The 20,539-nt window shown below is 44.8% G+C and overlaps 1 protein-coding gene across 7 annotated transcripts in view; it reads right to left on the bottom strand.

Annotated features, from left to right (window-relative positions):
- The window catches only part of Smarca4 (SWI/SNF related, matrix associated, actin dependent regulator of chromatin, subfamily a, member 4), a 95,207-nt gene that overhangs the window by 51,476 nt on the left and 23,192 nt on the right, over positions 1–20,539 (bottom strand). For all 7 annotated transcript variants that reach the window (XM_013119376.3, XM_021232094.2, XM_021232095.2 and 4 more), the window contains exons 7-14: positions 19,770–19,896; positions 19,101–19,274; positions 16,645–16,818; positions 16,136–16,303; positions 15,933–15,983; positions 9,788–9,918; positions 9,623–9,680; positions 2,389–2,510 (exon numbers count right to left, since the gene is read on the bottom strand). In XM_013119376.3, coding sequence (XP_012974830.1) covers positions 2,389–2,510; positions 9,623–9,680; positions 9,788–9,918; positions 15,933–15,983; positions 16,136–16,303; positions 16,645–16,818; positions 19,101–19,274; positions 19,770–19,896 — 1,005 coding nt within the window. The remainder of the gene's footprint in view (positions 1–2,388; positions 2,511–9,622; positions 9,681–9,787; positions 9,919–15,932; positions 15,984–16,135; positions 16,304–16,644; positions 16,819–19,100; positions 19,275–19,769; positions 19,897–20,539) is intronic.

The raw sequence follows: 20,539 nt of genomic DNA, 5'->3' as shown, positions 1-20,539 counted from the left end.
GTCTCTCCAGGCCCTCGTTCTAAGAATTCTAATTCAATCATGTATGGGAGGTACATGCATGTGTCACCAAGCATAATATGAATTGTAGGGAATCAAACTCTGGTTGTCAGGATTGGCAGTGCTTTTACAAGAGGAGCCACCTCTATTGCCCCTTACTTTTCATTTAAAGAGTGGTTTAAACTGTATGACATGGATACACTCCATAAAAAAAAAAGTAAGGCATAATGGCTCATGCATCTGATCCAAGCACTGAGGAGGCAGAGGCAAATGGATCTCTGTCAGCATGGTTTACACGGTAAGTTACATAACTGCCTGAGCTACACAGTGAGATCCTGTCTCCAAATAAAACAAAAACTTTAAAAATTAAAATTAAAACAAACAAAAAAAGTTCATGTTGAAGGCTATCTCTACTATCAAACAGTAAAAATAAGAATTTCAAGTGATTTAAAATTCACTACTATTGGACTATTAATCCCATTGCTATCAATGTGGCAGATGTGTGCAATTTAACTTCATCCGTTTACTGTGCTTCTTCATTCTTACCTTTTAGTAAATAGCTACAGCCAGGTATGACGACACCAGCCTATGATCCTGGCGGGAAGGGGAAGGGGCAGGTGGATCTGTGCGTTCAAGGCTAACCTGGTCTACATACTGAGTTTAAGGCTAACCAGAGTTACACAGTGACACTGTCACATTAAGCTCTTGTTTTCTTATTTAATGAGGGCTTTACAATTGCTCTCATGGGTGTGCACGTTTAAATGCGGATGACCAGCTTTATAAGAAGGACCAAGTCTTCCTCAATTACTCTCCACTCAATAAGGCTGGGACTCTCACTCTGAATGTAGAGTTCATCAATATGGCTACTCCACTTAGCCACTATGGTCTGGAATCCTGGCTCTCTGGCTTCCATGAAGCACCATGTCCACACAGCATTTATGAAGGTGGAGGGAATCTACAAACTGGTCCCCATGCTAAGCCCTTTCCCTACTAAGTCACTGATGTCACCAGCTCTTAGAGGGGGGGAATTCTCACATATTTCTCCTATAGATTTTAAAGTAGAAGGTGACCATTTCTCTTCTTTCTTTCAAAATTTCTCTTTTCATCTTCTTCAAAAGATTTACCTATTTTATGGATATGAGTATTTGCATGTATGTATGTATGTATGTATGTATGTATGTATGTATGTATGTATGTATGTATGTGCACTATTTGTGTGCCTGGTACCCATGGAAATCAGAGGATGCCCTGGAGCTGGAGTTACACAGATGGCTGTAAGGGCCTCTGTTAAGGCAGCAAATGCTCTTAACCTCTGAACTAGTTCTCTAGTCCCCAAGGTTGAACTTTTCTTTTCTTTTTTTCTTTCTTTTTTTCTTTCTTTTTTTGAGACTGGATTTCTTTGTGTAGCCCAGGCTGTTCTAGAACTCCACAGCAGACCATGCTGGGATAAAGGTATGCACTTCCACCTGGTTGACCATTTATCTGAAATTCTTATGTGTTTTAAAATTTTGGAGTTTTCTGGGGGTTGGTAGCACATGCCTTTAATCCCAGCACTCGGAAGGCAGAGGCAGGAGGATCTCTGTGAGTTCGAGGCCAGCCTGGTCTACAAGAGCAAGTTCCAGGACAGCCTCCAAAGCCACAGAGAATCCCTGTCTCGGAAAAAAAAAAATTGGAGTTTTTCAGTTGGTAGAGTATCAATATAAAGCTTAATAATTTCATAGTTCCCAATCAGAAAATAAAACATTACTGTGAAAATAGAAACATTTGGAATTTGGAGCATTTCAGATTTGGGCAACTCAGTCTTTATCTTGTTTCTCTATAATGGTTCCCCATCAACTTTTCACTATGGAGACCAAAATGTAAAGAGAAGACCTGCATGCCCAGCACCAGGAGTGAGCCTAGAGCAGAGAGCAGATAGTGTGGCTGGCACACATTCTTGTACAAGACGGTAGCAGCTCTCTACATCTGCAGAAACAGGGCCATATCCCAGACAGATGCTTAGTGAGAATGCCTGGATATATGTATGCGAACACAACAAAAGAAAGAGAATGCAGCTAGTCTCTCTGGGAGGCTACTGGAACAAGATGTAGATGGGCAGGTCTGTCTGTGCTGTCAGCCAACTGTACTTTAAAAGCTTATGGTGACCAAGGAATCATTTTCCATAGCAAATCTCCACAGAGACCAATGAAATCTGTAGGAAACAAATGTGGCCCCATAGTGGCTGCTGACGGACTAGGGAATGACACTTAGTGAGAGATCAAGTCTGAGGTCGGTCTGGGTTATGCAGTAAGATCCTGATACAAAATAAAAACAATGGAGAGGGAAAGACTGAGACTCTGGCCACTTTCTGGTGCCACTTCATAGAGATGAGGACACACGGGGACTTCTTACTCAATAATGTGTCGCGCGTCCACCTCAGAGACATCATCGCTGTCTGGGTCTGGAATCTTCTTCTTCTCCTCCACAGGCAGTGTGGGGGGCTGTGCAGGCTGAGGCTGCTCCTCCTCCTCCTCCTACCAAGAGAGGTGCCATGTCACCTAGCATCCCTAGATTGGTTCTAGCATCCTGACAGGCTCCCAGGGGAAGAGAAGCTCTTATAGTCTTGCTCCCCCACTACAGTGGTGTCTGTGTCTTACTACCCTTCCATTTGAGCAGCTGGGCAAATGACTTGAGTTTTCATAGCAGGTTGTAGGTTCTTTGTAAGAGTATTTTGGGGTGTTTCTACACCTGTTGCTCTCCAGAGCTGCCTCCTCATCCCTCTTCAGATCATGCCAGACTTTTTCTCTCCACCAAGTCAAGCAGCTGTGCAGCCTCACAGCGGGCCACACTAAATATGCTTCACCTCCAGTTTTGTAGATAGGGTTTCACTCTTCTGGAGACCACAGGCAGCTTTGCAATACTTGAAGTTGACTGACTGATGGTTGCTTCCCTAAAGGGCCTCCCTGCATTTACTGAGCAGGTGACCCTGGGCCTCTGCAGATCATGTTCAACAAATACACACTGAAGCACTTGCCATTACTGAGCGATTCTTGTTCTCCTGCAAGAACCACGCTGGTCCACAGATTATTTACTATCACAGAGCTACGACAGAGATTTTAAATACCGTATGTAACTGCCACATGGCTCTAACCCCAGCTACTCTGGAACCTGAAGAATACACACTATCTCTAAGTTTGAGTCATCTGGGTAATGGAGTTGGATCTTGTTTCAAATTAAACAACTAGGGCCATAGCTCAGTGCTAAAGTACGTGCCCACCATGTGGCAAGACTCAAACCTAATGGCACAAAATATATGTGTCTTTTCCAAACTCTGAAAATCTTCTCTGCACCATGCAACACAACTCCAGATCACTAGGAACAAGGAGGTCACTCACACCAACAAACCTGGAAAAGCAGCAGCCATCCTTTGAGTCACAGCATGGGTGGGACAAACAACTAAAGGAGAGGAGGTCAGGAGATCCCCCTCCCAGAGACATGAATTGAACAAGTTTGAAATAAATGACTATTCAAGCTCCACGGTCTGGCAGACACAGCACATTCAAAGAAACACCCATCCTGGCAACGCTGCAAACTTCTGAGGAGAACAGGGCAGAAAGTTGCAGCTCATTTATCAGGAGCACTGCAATGTAGCCTACCCACACCCAATATAATAAAATCTGCTATACTATGAAGCCATGGAGGCAGACAAGGTGACAGGTTCTATAACCAGTGGTACAAATATATTATTCTATAAAAACAAACAAACAAAAACAACCACATACTTGTGTCTCTCAATCTATCAGACTACTGAAACAACAGACTCCAAAGAAATGGGAATTTCTTAAGGAATCTCAGTGCATACCAGTCACAGGAGTAACTGGCCTCCCAGAAAGTGATTTCACCCAGTTCTAACAACTTGTTAGACCACCTTACAGGATGAGACTGAAGCTCAAACAATGATGGTTTGGGACCATTCTATAATAAGTACTTGACTGGATGTGCCCAACCATAATCTTCTATTTAAACTCTGATCTCAACTTAGGACCCTGATCACAGGCTTAAGGGCTTTACTGGTTCTCTTGTCCCTCTTCCCAGTGTAGCCACATTGAATAAATCTCTTTCTCCTTTCTACTATTAATATGGCTCTTTTAATTGGAGTATTGAGGACAGGTGACCAGATATAACTTGGGGTACAGGGTACAACTCCCAAGTTTGAGAACATCTACCCATTTGGCAGCAATGGTGGACCTGCCCGCCCCTGGCTGCCTAAAGCATTGCAATCTCAGCCAGGGTGCTGGGATATGCTACTACTAGCAAATATGTGCACTTGACTGATGGAGGCCACAGATGCAGAAACCAAAAGGGAAGACACTACCTTGGACAGACATGAAAACAGTCCTGATCAGGAATGCACCTCTCTGTGCACACAGCCAGGTCAGGACAGAGACAGCTCATGGCTCAGTTGTTTGCACACAATTTCATCCAGATTGATTACTACAGGATCTATCACTCAAAAATGGCAGAGAAATAGGGCCTTTACTTGGGAAGACAGGACTTGAATTAGGAAATTAAAGTGAGTTAAGTCAAAATTGTCAGCACCCACCATGAAGAAAGCATTCCTAGAATGAACTCAGGGGTGACACCAACTAGAGTCATGTCCCAGAGAAGGGAAGCTGAACTGAGGTGGGAATCAGACAGGTCTCTGGTCATGTCTGTGGAGTGTTTTTCTTTATTACTGATTGATGTGGGAGGGCTCTGCCACTGTGGGTCACACATACCACTCTGAGGACAGGTGGCATGGAGGTAGAATAATTAGGATAATGGTAGTAGCTCTGACTGTGAACCCGGAAGCAAACCAGTAACCAGGGCTCCTCTGTGGTCCTGCTTAAGTCCTCTTGATCTCCTACCCTGAGTTCCCTAAGTGATGGGCTGTGGTCTGGGAGCTTTAAGAACCCTTTCCTCCCTAACTTGCTCTATATCGTGGTATTTATTACAGCAATAGAGAAATCTAAGGCAGTTACCATGGTCCTGGAGGAGGTGGGGATCATAATCCTTCAAGAGAGCTAACTGGGAGATCTCTTGAGTTTGACGCCAGTCTGATCTACCTAGCCAGTTCCAAGTTAGCCAGAGATACATAGTAAGACCCTGTCTCAAAAAACAACAAAGAACTAACTAAGTACATGTGCTCATGACTGTACACAGAGATACATGAACATGCACAGACACAAACAAAAACAAAAGGCCAACTAAGAGTAGAATAACATGTTCAAACTGCTGAAAGAGGAGGAGGAGCTGCTAACCAACACCTATACATTCAACTACATTGTCCTTCCAAAACACAAAACATCCCAGAAAAAAACAGATTGAACAGCACCTGTTGCTGGCAGACGAGCCTTATTAACATTTTCTAAGAGGGCTGGGATGGGGTGTAAGGTCTGGGGCCCAACCCAGCAGAACTGCAAAAAGAACCAAACAACCACTAACACAAAATTTCAAGACACAAAACCAAAAGGATATGCTAGCAGACAATGTAAATCCATGGAGAAAAATGGTATCTGAAGAGACAACAGAAGGCTCAAAGGTTAAGAGCACCTACTGCACACTTGTCATGCAAACTCCAGGTCAAAGGAATCTGATACCCTCTTCTGGCTTCTGCGTGCCCACACATGCACACACTCACACAGGCACACAGATAAAATAAATCCTTGGCAAACACAGAAATATTAGCATCAGAAATGGTAAGTACACAAATTAATGTAAAAGACTACAAATATACTTTCACCTATCTCCTATTCTTTTTTGTTTGGTTGGCTTTTTTTTTTTTTTTTTTTATCTTTTTCAAGACAGGGTTTCTCTGTATTGTTTTGGAGTCGGTCCTGGAACTCACCACTTTGAAGACCAGTCTGGCCTCGAACTCACAGAGATCTACCTGCCTCTGCCTCCTAAGTGCTGGGATTAAAGGAGTGCACCACCAATGCCCGGCTCACCAATTTCTTCTATACTAACATCTTTCAAAGGATTGAAAGTACATGAAGCATTAATTTCAAGAATATCAGGCTAAATCTCAGCACTCAGGAAGTGAGACAGCAGAATCACAGGTTCATAGTCAGTGACGGAATCACATATCCTGGAGCTGGACATGAAAACCCTATTTTAAAAATCCAGCCTAAAAAAATAGTTCAATGAAGTAAGATGTCTACTGTAATTGTGTGATTATGAAGGAACTACTAAATAAATGCACAGCTCAAATGAAAATTTACAGAAAAGGTAAGTCAACCAACTGAAAAAACATTTTAACAGAAAAAAGATAGTATACAGGAAAGGAAGAATAAAAAAGATTTGGAGGAAGGGAGGGAGGGAAGGAGGGAGGGAGGGGTGAAGTCATGTTGCTGATGTACACCTAAAGTCCAGCACTCCAGAGGGTGTGGCTGAAGGACCATCATGAAGTCAAGTAGCTTCACCTTTGAATATAAGTAAATGCACCTCAAATGCTCACCTGCATACACATTCATGAACACAGAAGGGAAAATCAGAAAGAAATCAAATGAATAGCCACTAGCACAGTAGTTTTGTAGACGTTACAGTGCCTACAACCGAAGCCTTATGCCTGGAGACCACTGTATGAAACCTAACTGCATGCTGTCCCCTGATCTCCACATGTGTATGGCACACATGACTACCCTCACCCACACACATCAGACACATGTCATCATACATTTTAAAACAAGTTCAGACTGGATGGCAACAAAAAGAAAATACTGAGATTCTGGGTCTGAAACCCACTCACTGGGCAAGTCTGTCCCATTGTGTACTGTGTGTATATGCACACACTTTTGCTTTGAATCAAATATAAAATATTGGCTGGAGCTGGGCTCAGTGGTATATGTGGGGCCTTTTTCAACCCTAGTATCAAAAACAAAAACACACTGGAGGAAGCAGAGGCAGGTGGATCTCTGATTTAATGACCAGCCTGATATACATAATAGTTCGAGAATAGCCAGAGCTACATAATATAGAGACCTTGTCTCAAAAAAACACCAAAAAACAAAACAAACAAAAGCAAAAACAAACTCGTTAAAATTTATGAGATGTGGGGCTGGAGAGATGGCTCAGCACTTAATAATAGCACTGATTTGTTCTTCCACAGGTCCTGAGTTCAATTCCCGGCAACCACATGGTGGCTCACAACCACCTTGAATGAGATCTGGTGCCCTCTGCTGGCATGTAAGCAGAAGACTGAATACATAATGAATAAGTAAAATCTTTTAATCAAAAAAAAATGAGATGTACAACAATATTTATCTAGCATATATAAGATCTTAGGCTTTTAGAGTTGGGGGAGCTGAACGCAACATTTATGAAGCCACGTGTCATAGCATGCAACTATAATTATGAATACTTAAAAGGCTGAAGCAGGGGGATTTAGAGTTTGAAGCCATCCTGGCCAAACAGTTCAAGGCCAGCCTGTGTTATACATACATAGTGAAAGCCAAACTTAAAACCAAGATTAAGAAGTGCAGCCCCCAACCCACACCCACCCCCCAAAAACACAAAGAAGTATAGTCCAATGATACATAGTGTTAAACATATAGGTTTAAGTACTTTTTATATCCCCAAACAGTATCACATCAATAATTTAAGACTGGGTCAATCAGAAAGTAAAAGAAACCACTAAAATATCAAAACCAGGAATGCAGGAACCTCTGACCCTACAGATGATAAAGGCAGTTAGAAACCATTAAACACAATGTTGGGGGCTGGGGAGACAGGTGGGTAAAGCATTTGTACCCACATGTGAGGACCTGTGCTCAATCCCCAGAACCCACACAAAGCCAGGTGCAGTAACGCAAGTCTATAATCCCAGTGCTCCTCAAATGAGCTGGGAGGCAGAGACAGAAGAATGCCTGGAAGCTTGTGGGCCATCTTGCTGGGGGTACAAAACAGTCAACAGTAGTCCCACTCTCAAGATAGAGGTAAATATGACATCTCAGGTTGTCCCCTGACTCACACAGACACACACACACACAGACACACACACAGACACACACACACACACACAGACACACAGAAAAAGATTGAGAAAGCAAGCATACTGAAATATATTAAAAAATTATACTGTGTGTCTAGAATAAGGACGGCAGCCCAGTTAAAATCAGGTAAGACTTTAGCACAGCTCCACTGAGAAGGATGTACGGAGGGAGCACATGTGCATATGACGATGCTCACATCACTACTCACTATGGCAACGCAAATCAAAACCAAATGGGACGCCACCTCACTCCCACTAAAATGGCCATAAGCAAAAGAACAGACCATACCAAGTGTTGGTGAGGACATGAAGAAACCAGAACTCGTGAAATGGTACAGCCATTTTGGAGAACAGTTGGCAGTCTCTTAGAAAGTAAACATAAACTTACCATGTGACCCAGCAATTCCACGCCTAGGAATCTACCCAAGAAAAATGAAAACATATGTCCACACAAAACATGTTTGCAAATGTTCACATTAGTCATCATAGCAAAAACGGAAACATGAGTATCAACCAATTGGTGGATGGGTAAACAAAATGTGGTATATTCATACAATGGAACAAATGAACATGTTCTTGGTATACACGATACATGGACAAACCTCAATAACACGCTACACAATGGTGCTCCAATTCCATTTGCAGTGTGTCCCCAAATGGCTAATCTACAGATGGAAAGCAGATTGGTGAGCTGGGCGTGGGGGTGCACTGCTGTAATCCCAGCAGTTAGAGGACAGTGAGTCTGAAGTTAGCCTGGCCTATCCAGGGAGAATCATACAACAAGAAATAAAAAACAAAAAACAGTTTTGTGGCTTCCTAGGGAAAGAGAAGGAAAGCAGATGGCCACAGACAGCTTAAGGATTGCTTTCTGGTTGACCAAGACATTCCAACACTGGTGTGAGGGGCTGATCTGTTACAGTTCCATATGTTCACTAAGAAACTAGACTTCAATGAAGCTGTTAGGTTAGAACAGTGTTCTCTGCTTGGCAGAGTAAGTGCACAACTATAACTCTAGCACTCAGAAAGGTAGGAGGAATGTATGTTTGAGCTTCAAACCAGAATGTGCAAAATAGCAAAACCCTATCTCAAACAAACAAACAAACAAAACAGGTTATATACATATGCACCTGAGACTAGGGAGACTCTTAAGAAGCCAGGTAGCCCTCAAGACTCCAGTGGACATAAAAACCACAAGTCCCTAAACACCACAACTCAACAGGGAAAAGCTGGAGTAGATGGCATACCATCCACCTAATAGTGTGGGGAGAGGAAGGGGAGCACAAAGCCCAGGGAGCAAGGGCAGGAGCCATCAAGAGGCACGAGCAGAACACTAGATGGCTACTGCACATACAGCACTGAAAAAGAATCAGCAAAAGCAGCGAAGCATTCAGGAATGAGCTGAGTGCTTGAAATGGGGCTTGTGCAACTGAGGAAATGACTGAACAGTCCACAAGTCAGCGAAGCTCTGAGTGCCATTCCACTCAAGCCCAGGGTCTGGGCTGTCCCTGCCACACCATGCCCAGCCAGCACACAGGGCACAAGGGGAACAGCCCACAGGGTGATGGGCACAAACAAGGTGGAAGGCCCAACAACAGGAAAGATAAAGTGGCTTCTTACCTCCTCCTCCTCTTCAGAGCCACTTTCTTCACTATCTGACCTGGGAGCTACTTCATACCTAGGAAAAACAGCCATGTTCAGATGCAGCTCTCCCTGCAAGGAGTAGCTTTACTTTCCCTAGGTTGTGGTCTATAAGCACTACCAAGAAGGAAGCATCCAACTCACCCCGGGTTCATCTCAAGCCAGGCTTCCAGCTGCCCAGCTTTTGGGGCATCTGTGCCCGTGAGGATCTTGCCGCTCTCTACATGGATCACCTTCACAGGGAGGTCGCTCATCTGGCTGGTCTCATCCAGAGGCTGAAAGAGAGTGATTTGTCATGACCTTAGGCTCTGCAACTCCCACCCTGGGACCAAAAACAGACCACTGGAGACTGACGCAGAGATCGTACGACTGAGGCCAGTATGAACTACACAGTACCAGAAAACAAGGGAAGAAGAGGAGCTGCAGCAGATCACTTTAGAAAGGTTAGGAAGGTTAAAAGCAGCCGGACACATGCCTTAATCCCAGCACTTGGGAGGCAAAGGCAGGCAGATCTCTGATTTCCAGGCAAGTCTGGTCTACAGAGCAAATTCTAGGTCAGCCAGGACTAAACAGAGAAACCCTGTCTCAAAAACTGAAAACAACAAAAGGTTAAAATCACTGAGGCCTGACACTTTCTCTATTCTAAAATTGAATCAAAGTACCCTGGAGTGAGACTGAGTCTCAGTATCTCAATTGATTTTAAAATTTATTATTTTATACAGGTGGGTATTTTGCAAGCATGTATGTCTGTTTACTACGTACATGCTGGTGCTCCCGGAAATACCCTAGAAGAGGGCATCAGATCCCCTGGAACTTGAATCACAGCAGCCATGTTGGTGCTGGGAATCAAACCCAGGTCCTCTGTAAAACCAATCATTGCTCTCAACTGCTGAGCCATCTCTCTAGACTCTCATCTCAATTTTTCATACCCATACAATTGACTAAAAAGCGTAAGTGAGGCAGGGAATAAGTACCGAGTGACACTGGCACCATGAACTCAAGACGAGGAAGCACTACAGTGTTGACTTAGCATGGTTCCAAGAAGCTCAATTTTGCAAAACAAGATTGCTTGCTGCAACAGGGCAGTGGTAGCACACGCCTTTAATCTCAGCACTTAGGAAGCAGAGTCAGGGGGATCTCTGGGAGTTTGAGGCCAGGACAACCAGAGCTGTTACACAAAGAAATCCTATCTCGAAAAAGCAAAAAAAAAAAAAAAAAAAAAAAAAAAAGATTGCTTGCTGCCTTGGGTCCCCACACGGCCTGAACTAAGTGGCTCTGTGCTTCAGACACAGTGGCTCATCCCTGTAATCTCTGTGGTCTGGAGTCTCGAGCAAGAAGTAAAAGCAGGCAGGTTGTGCCAGCCTGAGCTAGACACGAAGACCTTGTCTCAAACAATAAAAATGAAACACTACAAAACCCCATGAAATGGCCAGGCGGTGGTGGCGCACGCCTTTAATCTCAGCACTCGGGAGGCAGAGGCAGGTGGATCTCTGTGAGTTCGAGGCCGGGCTGGACGGACAGCCCCCGAAACAATACAGAGAAACCCTGTCTCGTAAAAACCAAAAAAAAAAAAAAAAAAAAAAAAAAAAAACCAAAAAACCAAAAAAAAAAAATCCTATGAAATGGTTTTGTGCTGTAATATGCCAACCCACATTCTTTTACAGTAATTCAAGAGAACATCTGTGCTAGCTAATGTTTTGTGGGCACAGTGGGTGGTGCCACCCCTGGGCACGTGGTCCTGGATTCTATAAGAAAGCAGGCTGGCCGGGCGTTGGTGGCGCACGCCTTTAATCCCAGCACTCGGGAGGCAGAGGCAGGTGGATCTCTGTGAGTTCGAGACCAGCCTGGTCTACAGAGCGAGTTCCAGGACAGCCTCCAAAGCCACAGAGAAACCCTGTCTCGAAAAAACCAAAAAAAAAAAAAAAAAAAAAAAAGCAGGCTGAGCAAACCATGGGGAGCAAGTCAGTGAGTAGCACTCCCCTACAGTCTGAATCACTTGCTTAAACCAAGTTCCTGCTAGACTTCCTATCCTGACTTCCCTCAGTGATGTACAATCTGAAATAAAAATCCTTTCCCTCAGGCTGGGGAGATGGCTCAGAGGTTAAGACCACTGGCTGTTCTTCCAGAGGTTCTGAGTTCAATTCTTAGCAACCACATGGTGGCTCACAACCATCTGTAATGAGATCTGGTGCCCTCTTCTTGTGTGCAAGCATACATGCAGGTAGAACACTGTATGTATAATAAATAAATCTTTCAAAAAAAAAAAAAACCCTTTCCCTCTCAAGTTGCTTTTGGCTGTGGTGTTTTTATCATAGCAACAGAAACCCTAAGACAACATCCCAAATAAGATCTACTGGAGATGGCTATCCCAGGAGAACAGCCACAGCAATGTGCTTCTTTGAGGTCAGCCTGAAGAAAAAACTATGCTTGGAGAAAGCCCTTGTCTCAAAGAACAGGACTAAGGCAGGTTGTCTAGGGACACAATGAAAGTGACACTGATGACTGTGGGTGAGTTTAGCTCAGCTGTACAGCCAGGCTTCAGAGTGTGCAAAGCTGCAGCTTCCATTCCTGGCAAAACTAAAGCCAAGGAAAAGGAACAGCTGATTTTTCATGCTTTTTCCCTTCCTTTCCCGGCCATGAGAATATAGATACCCAGTGGGATGATTCCAAAAATCAGGAAGAGAATCCTCTCCCAGGAACCCACCATGCTGGTACCTTAATTTTTCTAGTCCCATCTCCAGAAATGTACAGAATGCTGTTCAAGTCCCCAGTCAGTGCTACTTAGCTACTGCAGTCTGAGCTACGCAAGACAGCAAATGTGCCAGACTAATATACTGCTAACAAAGGACATGGCAAAAGACCCTGAAAAAACCCGCACATAAAGAGTTAAACACAAGCCAGGTAGTAGTGGCATACACATGCATGCCTTTAATCCCAGCATGCAGGAGGCAGAGGCAGGCGGATCTGAACTTGCTTGGTCTACAGAGCAAGTTCCAGGGCCACACAGAGAAACCTTGAGAAACCAAAAAAAAAAAAAAAAAAAAAAGAAAGAAAGTTAAACACACATAATGGAGTTGGGCATGGGGCATGCCTGTCATCCCAGCATTAGGGAGGCTAAGGAAGGCAGGTCTGTAAATTCAGGGCCAGCTTTGGCCGCACAGTATGTTCAATACCAGCCTGGACTATATAACAAGAATCTACATTAAAAACAAAAGCCAGGCATAATGATCCAATGGTAATAGTAATTTCAGCACTTTGGAGGCAGGTGGATCTCTGAGTCTGAGGCAAGCTGGGTCTACAGAGTTCAGGAACATAGAAATGTCCCTACCTTAAAAAGAAGGGGCCAGAGAGATGGCTCAGCACTTAACAGGATTTTTGCTCTTGTTGAGGACCTGGGTTCGGTTCCCAGCACCCACGTGGTAGCTCACAACTGTCTGTGACTCCAGTTCCCAGGGTTATTCCATCTTTCTTGACCACTGGGGAACCAGACATGCACACACAGAAAGCAGTCAAGGTGGCACATGAAAAATGCCAGCACTGGGAGGCAGACACTTGCTGGCCAGCAAGTTCATCCTAATTACTGAGTTCTAGGTCAACAAGAAATCCTGTCTCAAAGGAAATGGGTAGGGTTTCTTTTGATGATACTCAAAGCTGCCTTTTGGCCTACACATGTACACAAACCTGCAAACACACAGGCAGGCAGGCATAAATAAAGCAGAAAAAAAACGAGAATCCAAAAATGAACACGATGCAGAAGTGCTAAGTGAGACATATTTCTAGCAGCTTCAAAAGATAAATGACCACCCAGTGCACACCCTTAATGCCAGCACTTGAGAGACAGATGCAGATAGATTTGAGTTCAAAGCCAGCCTTGTCTATAGAGAGGGATCTAGGACAACCTAGACTGTTACACATAGGCTGTTACACAGAGAAACCTGTCTTGAAAAACAAAAACAAAGAGAGATAAATGACCTGAAATTAGCCCAATTTCACTAGTTCAAACACGACAGGGTTTCTCTGTGTTGCCTTGGCTGTTCTGGAACTAACTCTGTAGACCTTGAACTCACAGAGATGACTTGTTGAACCATCACTGCCTGTGCATGCCCATGGAATGGAAAGCATCCAAATGTGTCTGTGTAGGAGGCACTAAGGTCTTGATACTCACAAATAAGCACTAGGGCAGAAGTCCTCAATCTGTGGATTGCATCCCCTTTGAGGGTTGAATGAACCTTCCACAGGGATCGCTTAAGACCACTGGGAAACACGATTTACATTATGATTCATAACAGTAGCAAAACTGCAGTTAATGATGTAGCAATGAAAATAATTTTATGGTCGGGAGTCACCACAACATGAACTTGATTTAAAGGTTGCAGCATGAGGAAAGTTGAGAAAAATTGTGATGGGGAACCTGGAATGTTAAGCACACAAGGCTATCCCCTTAAGGGAAGAGGTGACAAACGTTCTCATCAGGCCAGAAGGCTGGAGCAGACTCTCTTTCTAGCCTGGGGACCTTTGTGCTATCTGTTGCAGCTAGAGACTTTTCCAGCATCAGATCCTTCCACCCCCAGATCCTTATAAATTTATCTCAGTCAATCTATAGAACGTATCTCTATGGACTTTACAAATAGTTTTGATGTAGTCTCATCTAATCTATATTTAGCCTACTTTGTTCCTCACAGAGATTTATACATAATTTGCACAGGATTGAGTTAATCATTACCAACGTAAGTTTTCACCAAATGGCACTATGCTTAAATATGCCTAAATTAAACCACTCAGGTCAGACACATGAAGTATGAGCCAACACTGGCTACTGAGTCATTCTGAGCAGAACAGTGTTCTTGTCTCCCACATTACTCTCTGCTCGCTGTGAAGGCTGCAGAGACCGGCATGTCCATATGTACCCTCAGCGTGCTTGCCTGGAGAGTATGTTGAGTTGTTCCACCAAATACATGCCTTTTAAATATGGGGGATTAGAAACTTTTAAAGATGTCAAGTCAGGCAGCAACTTGGGGTCTGCACAGAAAACACCCAGAATCAACAAACAGCCTGATTGGGAGGCAGTGCTTCTAGCTGGGAAGGGCTGAGAGGTTGCTGTCATGCGATCACACTTTTGTAACTGCTTTTTTGTAAAACAGGGTTACTATATAAGGCCAAGGCCTTGAACTTACGGTGATCTTTCACTTTTGACCTCATACACGCTAGATTCACAGCCCTTCTGGGCTGTTTCTTTTATATTTCTTTTTTCTCCAGATACACTGAGTGCTGGAATGTAGTTCACTGGTAGACAGGTTACCTACTCTGCACAAAGCAGTTTGATCCATAGTCACCCCAACACCCTCCACCCCACCCCACCCCAACACACACAACAGGTACATGAATGAAACTGCCTGCCCTTAGGAAATGGGAACAGTATGAATAGCATCCCTTTTCTCAAAGTGGGCAATGCTGTCTGTTGACTGGAACCACAAACTAAGCACCTCAGTGAACTGAGCCAATGAGAGAAATCAGCAAGAAGGTACAAAAGAAGAGTCAAAACAACAAACTTTGAAACACTACCCAACCAAAGATCGGAAAACAAGTACTGAAGTCTAGCTGAAGAGACTTCCTGGCAGGAGTATTGGACAGTTAGTCAGAAAGGATGTTCTGTGTGTTATAGAATTAGACAAATATATAAACCCATGATAGCTGAAAGAAGTGTGACCATTGATTTTAGAAAAGAAGGCAGAAGGGGAGTTGGGTTGGAAATGAAGGTATCATCTGGGTGCAACAGCACATGCCTGCAGTCCAAGCTGCCTAGAACACACGTGATGCACATTTGAGGTCATGCATGCACAAACACACAGAAATAAATGTAACCTTTAAAAACGACTTTTGCTCTGTTTGTCAAGACAGGGTTTCTCTACATAAACTTGGCTATCCTGGAACTCACTCTATAGACCAGGCTAGTCTCAAATTCAGAGATTTCCTGCTTCTGCCTCCTGAGTGCTGGTTTAAAGGTGTGCGCCACCACTGTGCAGTTTAGAAAAAATAAGTGGAAGCAAGACGATTCAAAAGGCAAGTTCAGCCCTAGGCCAATATGGCACAGAGGGTAAAGTGCTTGATATGAAAGCCTGACGACATGAAGCTCATCCCAGAACTCACAAGGAGGAAGAAGAAAAACCACAGGACCACCATCCCACTGAAGTAATAACAATGTGACTGCAAAGATTTTTACAGGAACAAACTGAGAGAGGTGCACATCACAGGGCTGGCTAGCATCTCTGTAAGGAGCCCCACTTCTTACCTCACCATCTGGTCCAATAGCAGGTGTCTGTCCTTCAGCATTTTCTGCCTTCTGCAAATAAAGAGACAAGGTCAGTGTGACCCCATAGGCCCGGCCACTAAGCACACAGGCCACTAAGCACACAGGCCACTAAGCACACAGGCCACTAAGCACACAGGCAGGGCAACGATAAGGGTGCCTGTTCCTAGTCAGGCCCAGCTAACCTTCTTTTTCTTTTTCTTCTTCTTCTCCTTGGCAACCTGAGCAGCTTTGTGCTGCCGTACCAACTCTGTGAGGTTGGCCACGTACTCGTCCGTCTGCTGCAGGAGGTAGGCCAAGCGTTTGTCCTTCTTCTGGTCGATGAGCTTGCGGTAGCCCTCCTCATCTTCAGCCTGTAAAACCAAAGCAGGGTGAAACACAGGCCTGTCTCCAGAGCAAGTAACAGTATCTGTGCAGTTAGCAGCTACATCATGATGAAACATCAGCTGGACTCTTCATTGTACCTTCCATGGCTCTCATGAGGCCCAGAGCACAGGGCAGCCAGAGAACTCAAGAGCTAGCCTGCCCTAAGAGTTAGAAGGAATGAGGGTGAAGGCCCAGACCTCTGGTTCCCAAATCCATGTATGTGACTCTTTCCTTCAGCGCTAATGATCTAATGATCCTGGGTGAATAACCCAGAATTCGCTGTACCCCAGGGCCCGCAAGTGAGCAAAAACAAGAAACTGGTGGGTACCATGAGCCTCCGCATTCGCTCCTTCTCGATGCGCTCGTTTTCTTTCTTCTGCTCCCGCTCAGTATTTGCATGGTAGGTGGCCACAGCCTTGGTGAGTTTCTGGAGTTTGCCTGTGACTGACCTGTGATACTCCCTGAAGTCCTTGGCATGCTGCAGGATGCTGTTGAGATACTCCTGCAGAGACATGGTGGAGGGTGGTTAAGTCTCAGCTCAGTAAGGCACAACTGCACCCACAGCTTTTTAAAGACAAAGGAGGGTCTAGAAGTGGCTCTGCAGCAGAGCACCTACTTCTCTAGCATATATGGAGCTCAGGGTTCCATTGCTAGCCCTCAAAGAAAATGAGGGTACTGTCCACATAATAGGGCTACCATGTTCAGTTCTGTCTATAACAAGTCTCTGCTGCCGCCTCCTGTGCAATGACAAGATCCCTTGGACACAACAGGTAGGTGTATCAAGTGGAGTGTTGTTGTCATTGTCGTGCCCCCCCACTCATGAAGGAGGGGTGAGAAAGGGTCTCATTACACAGCCCTGGCTGTCCTACAACTCACTATATGGACCAGACGGGCATCAAACTCAGAGAACAACCTGCCTCTACCTCCTGGATGCTGGGATCAAGGGCGTGTGCCACTACACCTGGTCCAACGGAGCCAGCCTCTTGCCGGGGACAACTTGACACTGTAAATCAAGTTCCAAACAAGCTCCCACCCTTTACTAAGGTGTGCCTCTTTGAGGAACTTATCCTGATACAGCAATGACTCCAAGGGCATCTTTTAATTCTGAAATGTGAAAAACTAGCCCCATAGCTGAGAGTTGTACAGTTCCAAGACATCCTGGGCTAAAAGAACTTGCCTCAAAAAAGCAAAAATAGGGACTCAGAGACACAATTTATAGGAAACTGGGAAATACTCCACAGATGAAGCACAGATCAATTTTACTGAAAGGGTAGGTAGGTAGTTATCTGTTACTCACTGAGTCATCTCAACAGCCCAGGTATTTAACTTCTCATTCACACACACACACACAGATGGAATGACAAATACCAAAATGTTAACCATGTTTTTTAGGTTTGTCTTTTATTTATTTTATTTTATTTTATTTATTTATTTATTTATTTATTTATTTATTTTTGGTTTTTCGAGACAGGGTTGGTTTTTTAGGTTTTTGTTTTGTCGTTTTGTTCGAGACAGGGTTTCTCTGTGTAATACCCCTAGCTGTCCGGGAACTACTTTGTAGACCAGGTTGGCCTTAAACTCTTGAGATCCACCTGCCTCTGCCTCCTGAGTGCTGGGACTAAAGGCGTGAGCCACCACCACCCAGTTTTGGGTACCGACTTTAAATTTTCTTACGTGTGGTGCTGGAAACTGAACCTATGGCCATGTGGTGTATGCTGGGCAAACACTCTATCAATGACTTACACCTTGGGCTCAGGTTGCCCTTAAACCTGTTATACTTCTGCCTCAATCTCTGAGTATAAAGATTACAAACCTTCACCATAGCCATTAAATAATAAAAGTCATTATTTTGAAAATGTGGAAACTATGAATGAACAACCAGCCCCAGCATGGTGGTCCATACCTAGAATCTCAGCCCACAGGAAGATGATGTAGGAGGACTTCTGAGTCTGAGGCCAGTCTGCGTTACACACAAAAGTACTATGACACTCAGGGATAGACAGCAAAACTGTTTCAAAAGTAAATAAATGAACAAGGCTAGAAGATAACTTGGTGATTAAGAACACTTGTTGCTCTTGCAGAGGACCTGGGTTCAAATCCCAGCACCCACATGGTGGCTCACAATCACCTGTAACTCCAATCCTAGGGAATATAATGCTCTCCTTTCCTGACCTCCTTCGGTACCAGGAGGTACGAGCATGTGATGTGTATATATGCAGTTAAAATAAATATGTGTAAAAGAAATCTAAATCTATTTAAAAAAAATAAATACACAAGACAAAAGAAACAAATGAGAAAACTGGACTCATCTGAAAGCCTACCTGACTGAATATTTTCATTTCCTTCATGGACTCTGTGATAATTCAGCCTCTTCTCATTTCCCTTGCCTAAAGCAAAAGCCCAAAAACTCCATCCCCGGTAGGGTTCTCACCCTCCCCAGGGCACCCTTTGACTCACTCAGCTACCCTGATCTTAGATTCAAGATGAAACATGGAAGCAAATTCCAGTCACAGGGCCACTTCCACTCCTCGGTCTGGGACCCTTGTCAAATCTCTCATCACGAAAACCTCAATGACCCCCCTTTTACCTGAGGTGGCTTCTTCTCTGTCCTTACTCCTCTTTTTCCACCCCCACCTGCCCAGTGAGATCACCGCTCATCCTCTCACTGTTTAGCCTGTGTACTGGCACACTGCTGTGTCCATGTCCAGGTCACTCCTACGCTGAGCCACAGAAAGACTGACCAGCAGAGCGCATCCTGGAACATGGTGTGTGTGGCGAACCCACCTGGTGCTTCTGGCGGCGCTTGCGCTCCTGCTCAATCTTCTGCTGCTTCTCCAGCTTTTCAGTGATGCGGGCCTCCCGCAATGACTGCCGTTTGCTGCGCTTGTAGGCCTTGGCATTGAGGGCTGTCTCTAGGGCTGTGTCTCTGCGCATGCATACCACCACCTCCTGACGCAGCTTTCGGATAGAAAAGGAGACAAGCCATCAGGCATGATGGGCTTGTGACGTCTGTGGCAATACTCAAGGGATGACCACATGCCTGGCAGATGAGATTGCAACAAACTGCCTGGAGGGCACAGGGCACCTGAGAAGCCCCACAGGTAAGACAAGCAAAGAGCAGAATGTGAGAGGTCTGGACTTTTCCACAGCCACACATACAGTTCCTGGGGGGGATGTGTAAAAGCACAAAACCCTCAGGAAGAGACTCACCAGGCCTCCTGCCTTCCAGCTGCCAAATGCAACCTCAGGAGCCCAGACCTGTGTATGCACAGGATATGCACGGCCAAGTCTTGCCTCAGTGTGAGCCATGACAGTGAACCAACTCTCCTGAGATCCTGACAGCCCTAACCATACGAATATCTGAAATAACATCCCTCAAAGCATTCTGAGAACCCAGCATCCTCACTGGCAGAAAAGTCCTCATGAGCCCAGAGTTGAGGCCACCAGACCCACCTGCCTCTGGAAGTTCAGCAACCTAAGGGCCTTGAGTTCGATGGTTGCTTTGGTTCGCAGGTCCCCAGCCAGAGACCCAGGAAGATTTTCAAGTTCCTGAATTCGATGTGCGATTCGAGCCTGCAACCTAGGCAGAGATAGAAAAAGGACAAGCGATGAGGACTATCTGTCTGCAAGAAATCACCTGGTCCCTATCTTTAAAGTCTGTAAAGAAAGTGCCCTTCAAAGGAGGAAGACCCAGCGCCCAACTGTAAGAGAGGTGACATCTGAGAAATGGACTCTCCAGGTACAACAGAACAGAGGCAAGCAGCCTCTTGAGAACAAGCCAGCTGGGACCACAGCAAGCCCAGGACCTGATGGTAACCATCCTTGTTAGTTTTGTTTTGTTTTTTTCAAGACAGGGTTTCTCTGTATTGTTTTGGAGTCTGTTCTGGAACTCCCTCTGTAGACCAGGCCGGCCTCGAACTCACAGAGATCTGCCTGCCTCTGCCACCCAAGTGCTGGGATTAAAGGTATGCGCCACCACCAACCCTGGCCCTTGTTGGTTTTTATTTCCAAGTTGACACAATGTTGAATCACCTGGGAAGAGGAACCTCAACTGCAAAGCTGCCTTCATCAGATGGCTCAGTCCACTGTGGGCAACAGGATTCTTAGAAAGGTAAGTTTGAGTTACAGAGGAAGGCTAGTTGAGCATGTGCTGGGGTCCTCCAGCCTCTGCTTGAGGTCCTACTGGAGTGCCTGCCCTGACTTCCTTCAGGAATGGACTGTTT

The sequence above is a fragment of the Mesocricetus auratus genome, unplaced genomic scaffold, assembly GCF_017639785.1.
Source record: "Mesocricetus auratus isolate SY011 unplaced genomic scaffold, BCM_Maur_2.0 Super-Scaffold_100022, whole genome shotgun sequence".
Lineage (NCBI taxonomy): Eukaryota > Metazoa > Chordata > Mammalia > Rodentia > Cricetidae > Mesocricetus > Mesocricetus auratus.
Note: the sequence above shows the minus strand (reverse complement) of the source record. Positions and strands in the feature narration are given on the sequence as shown.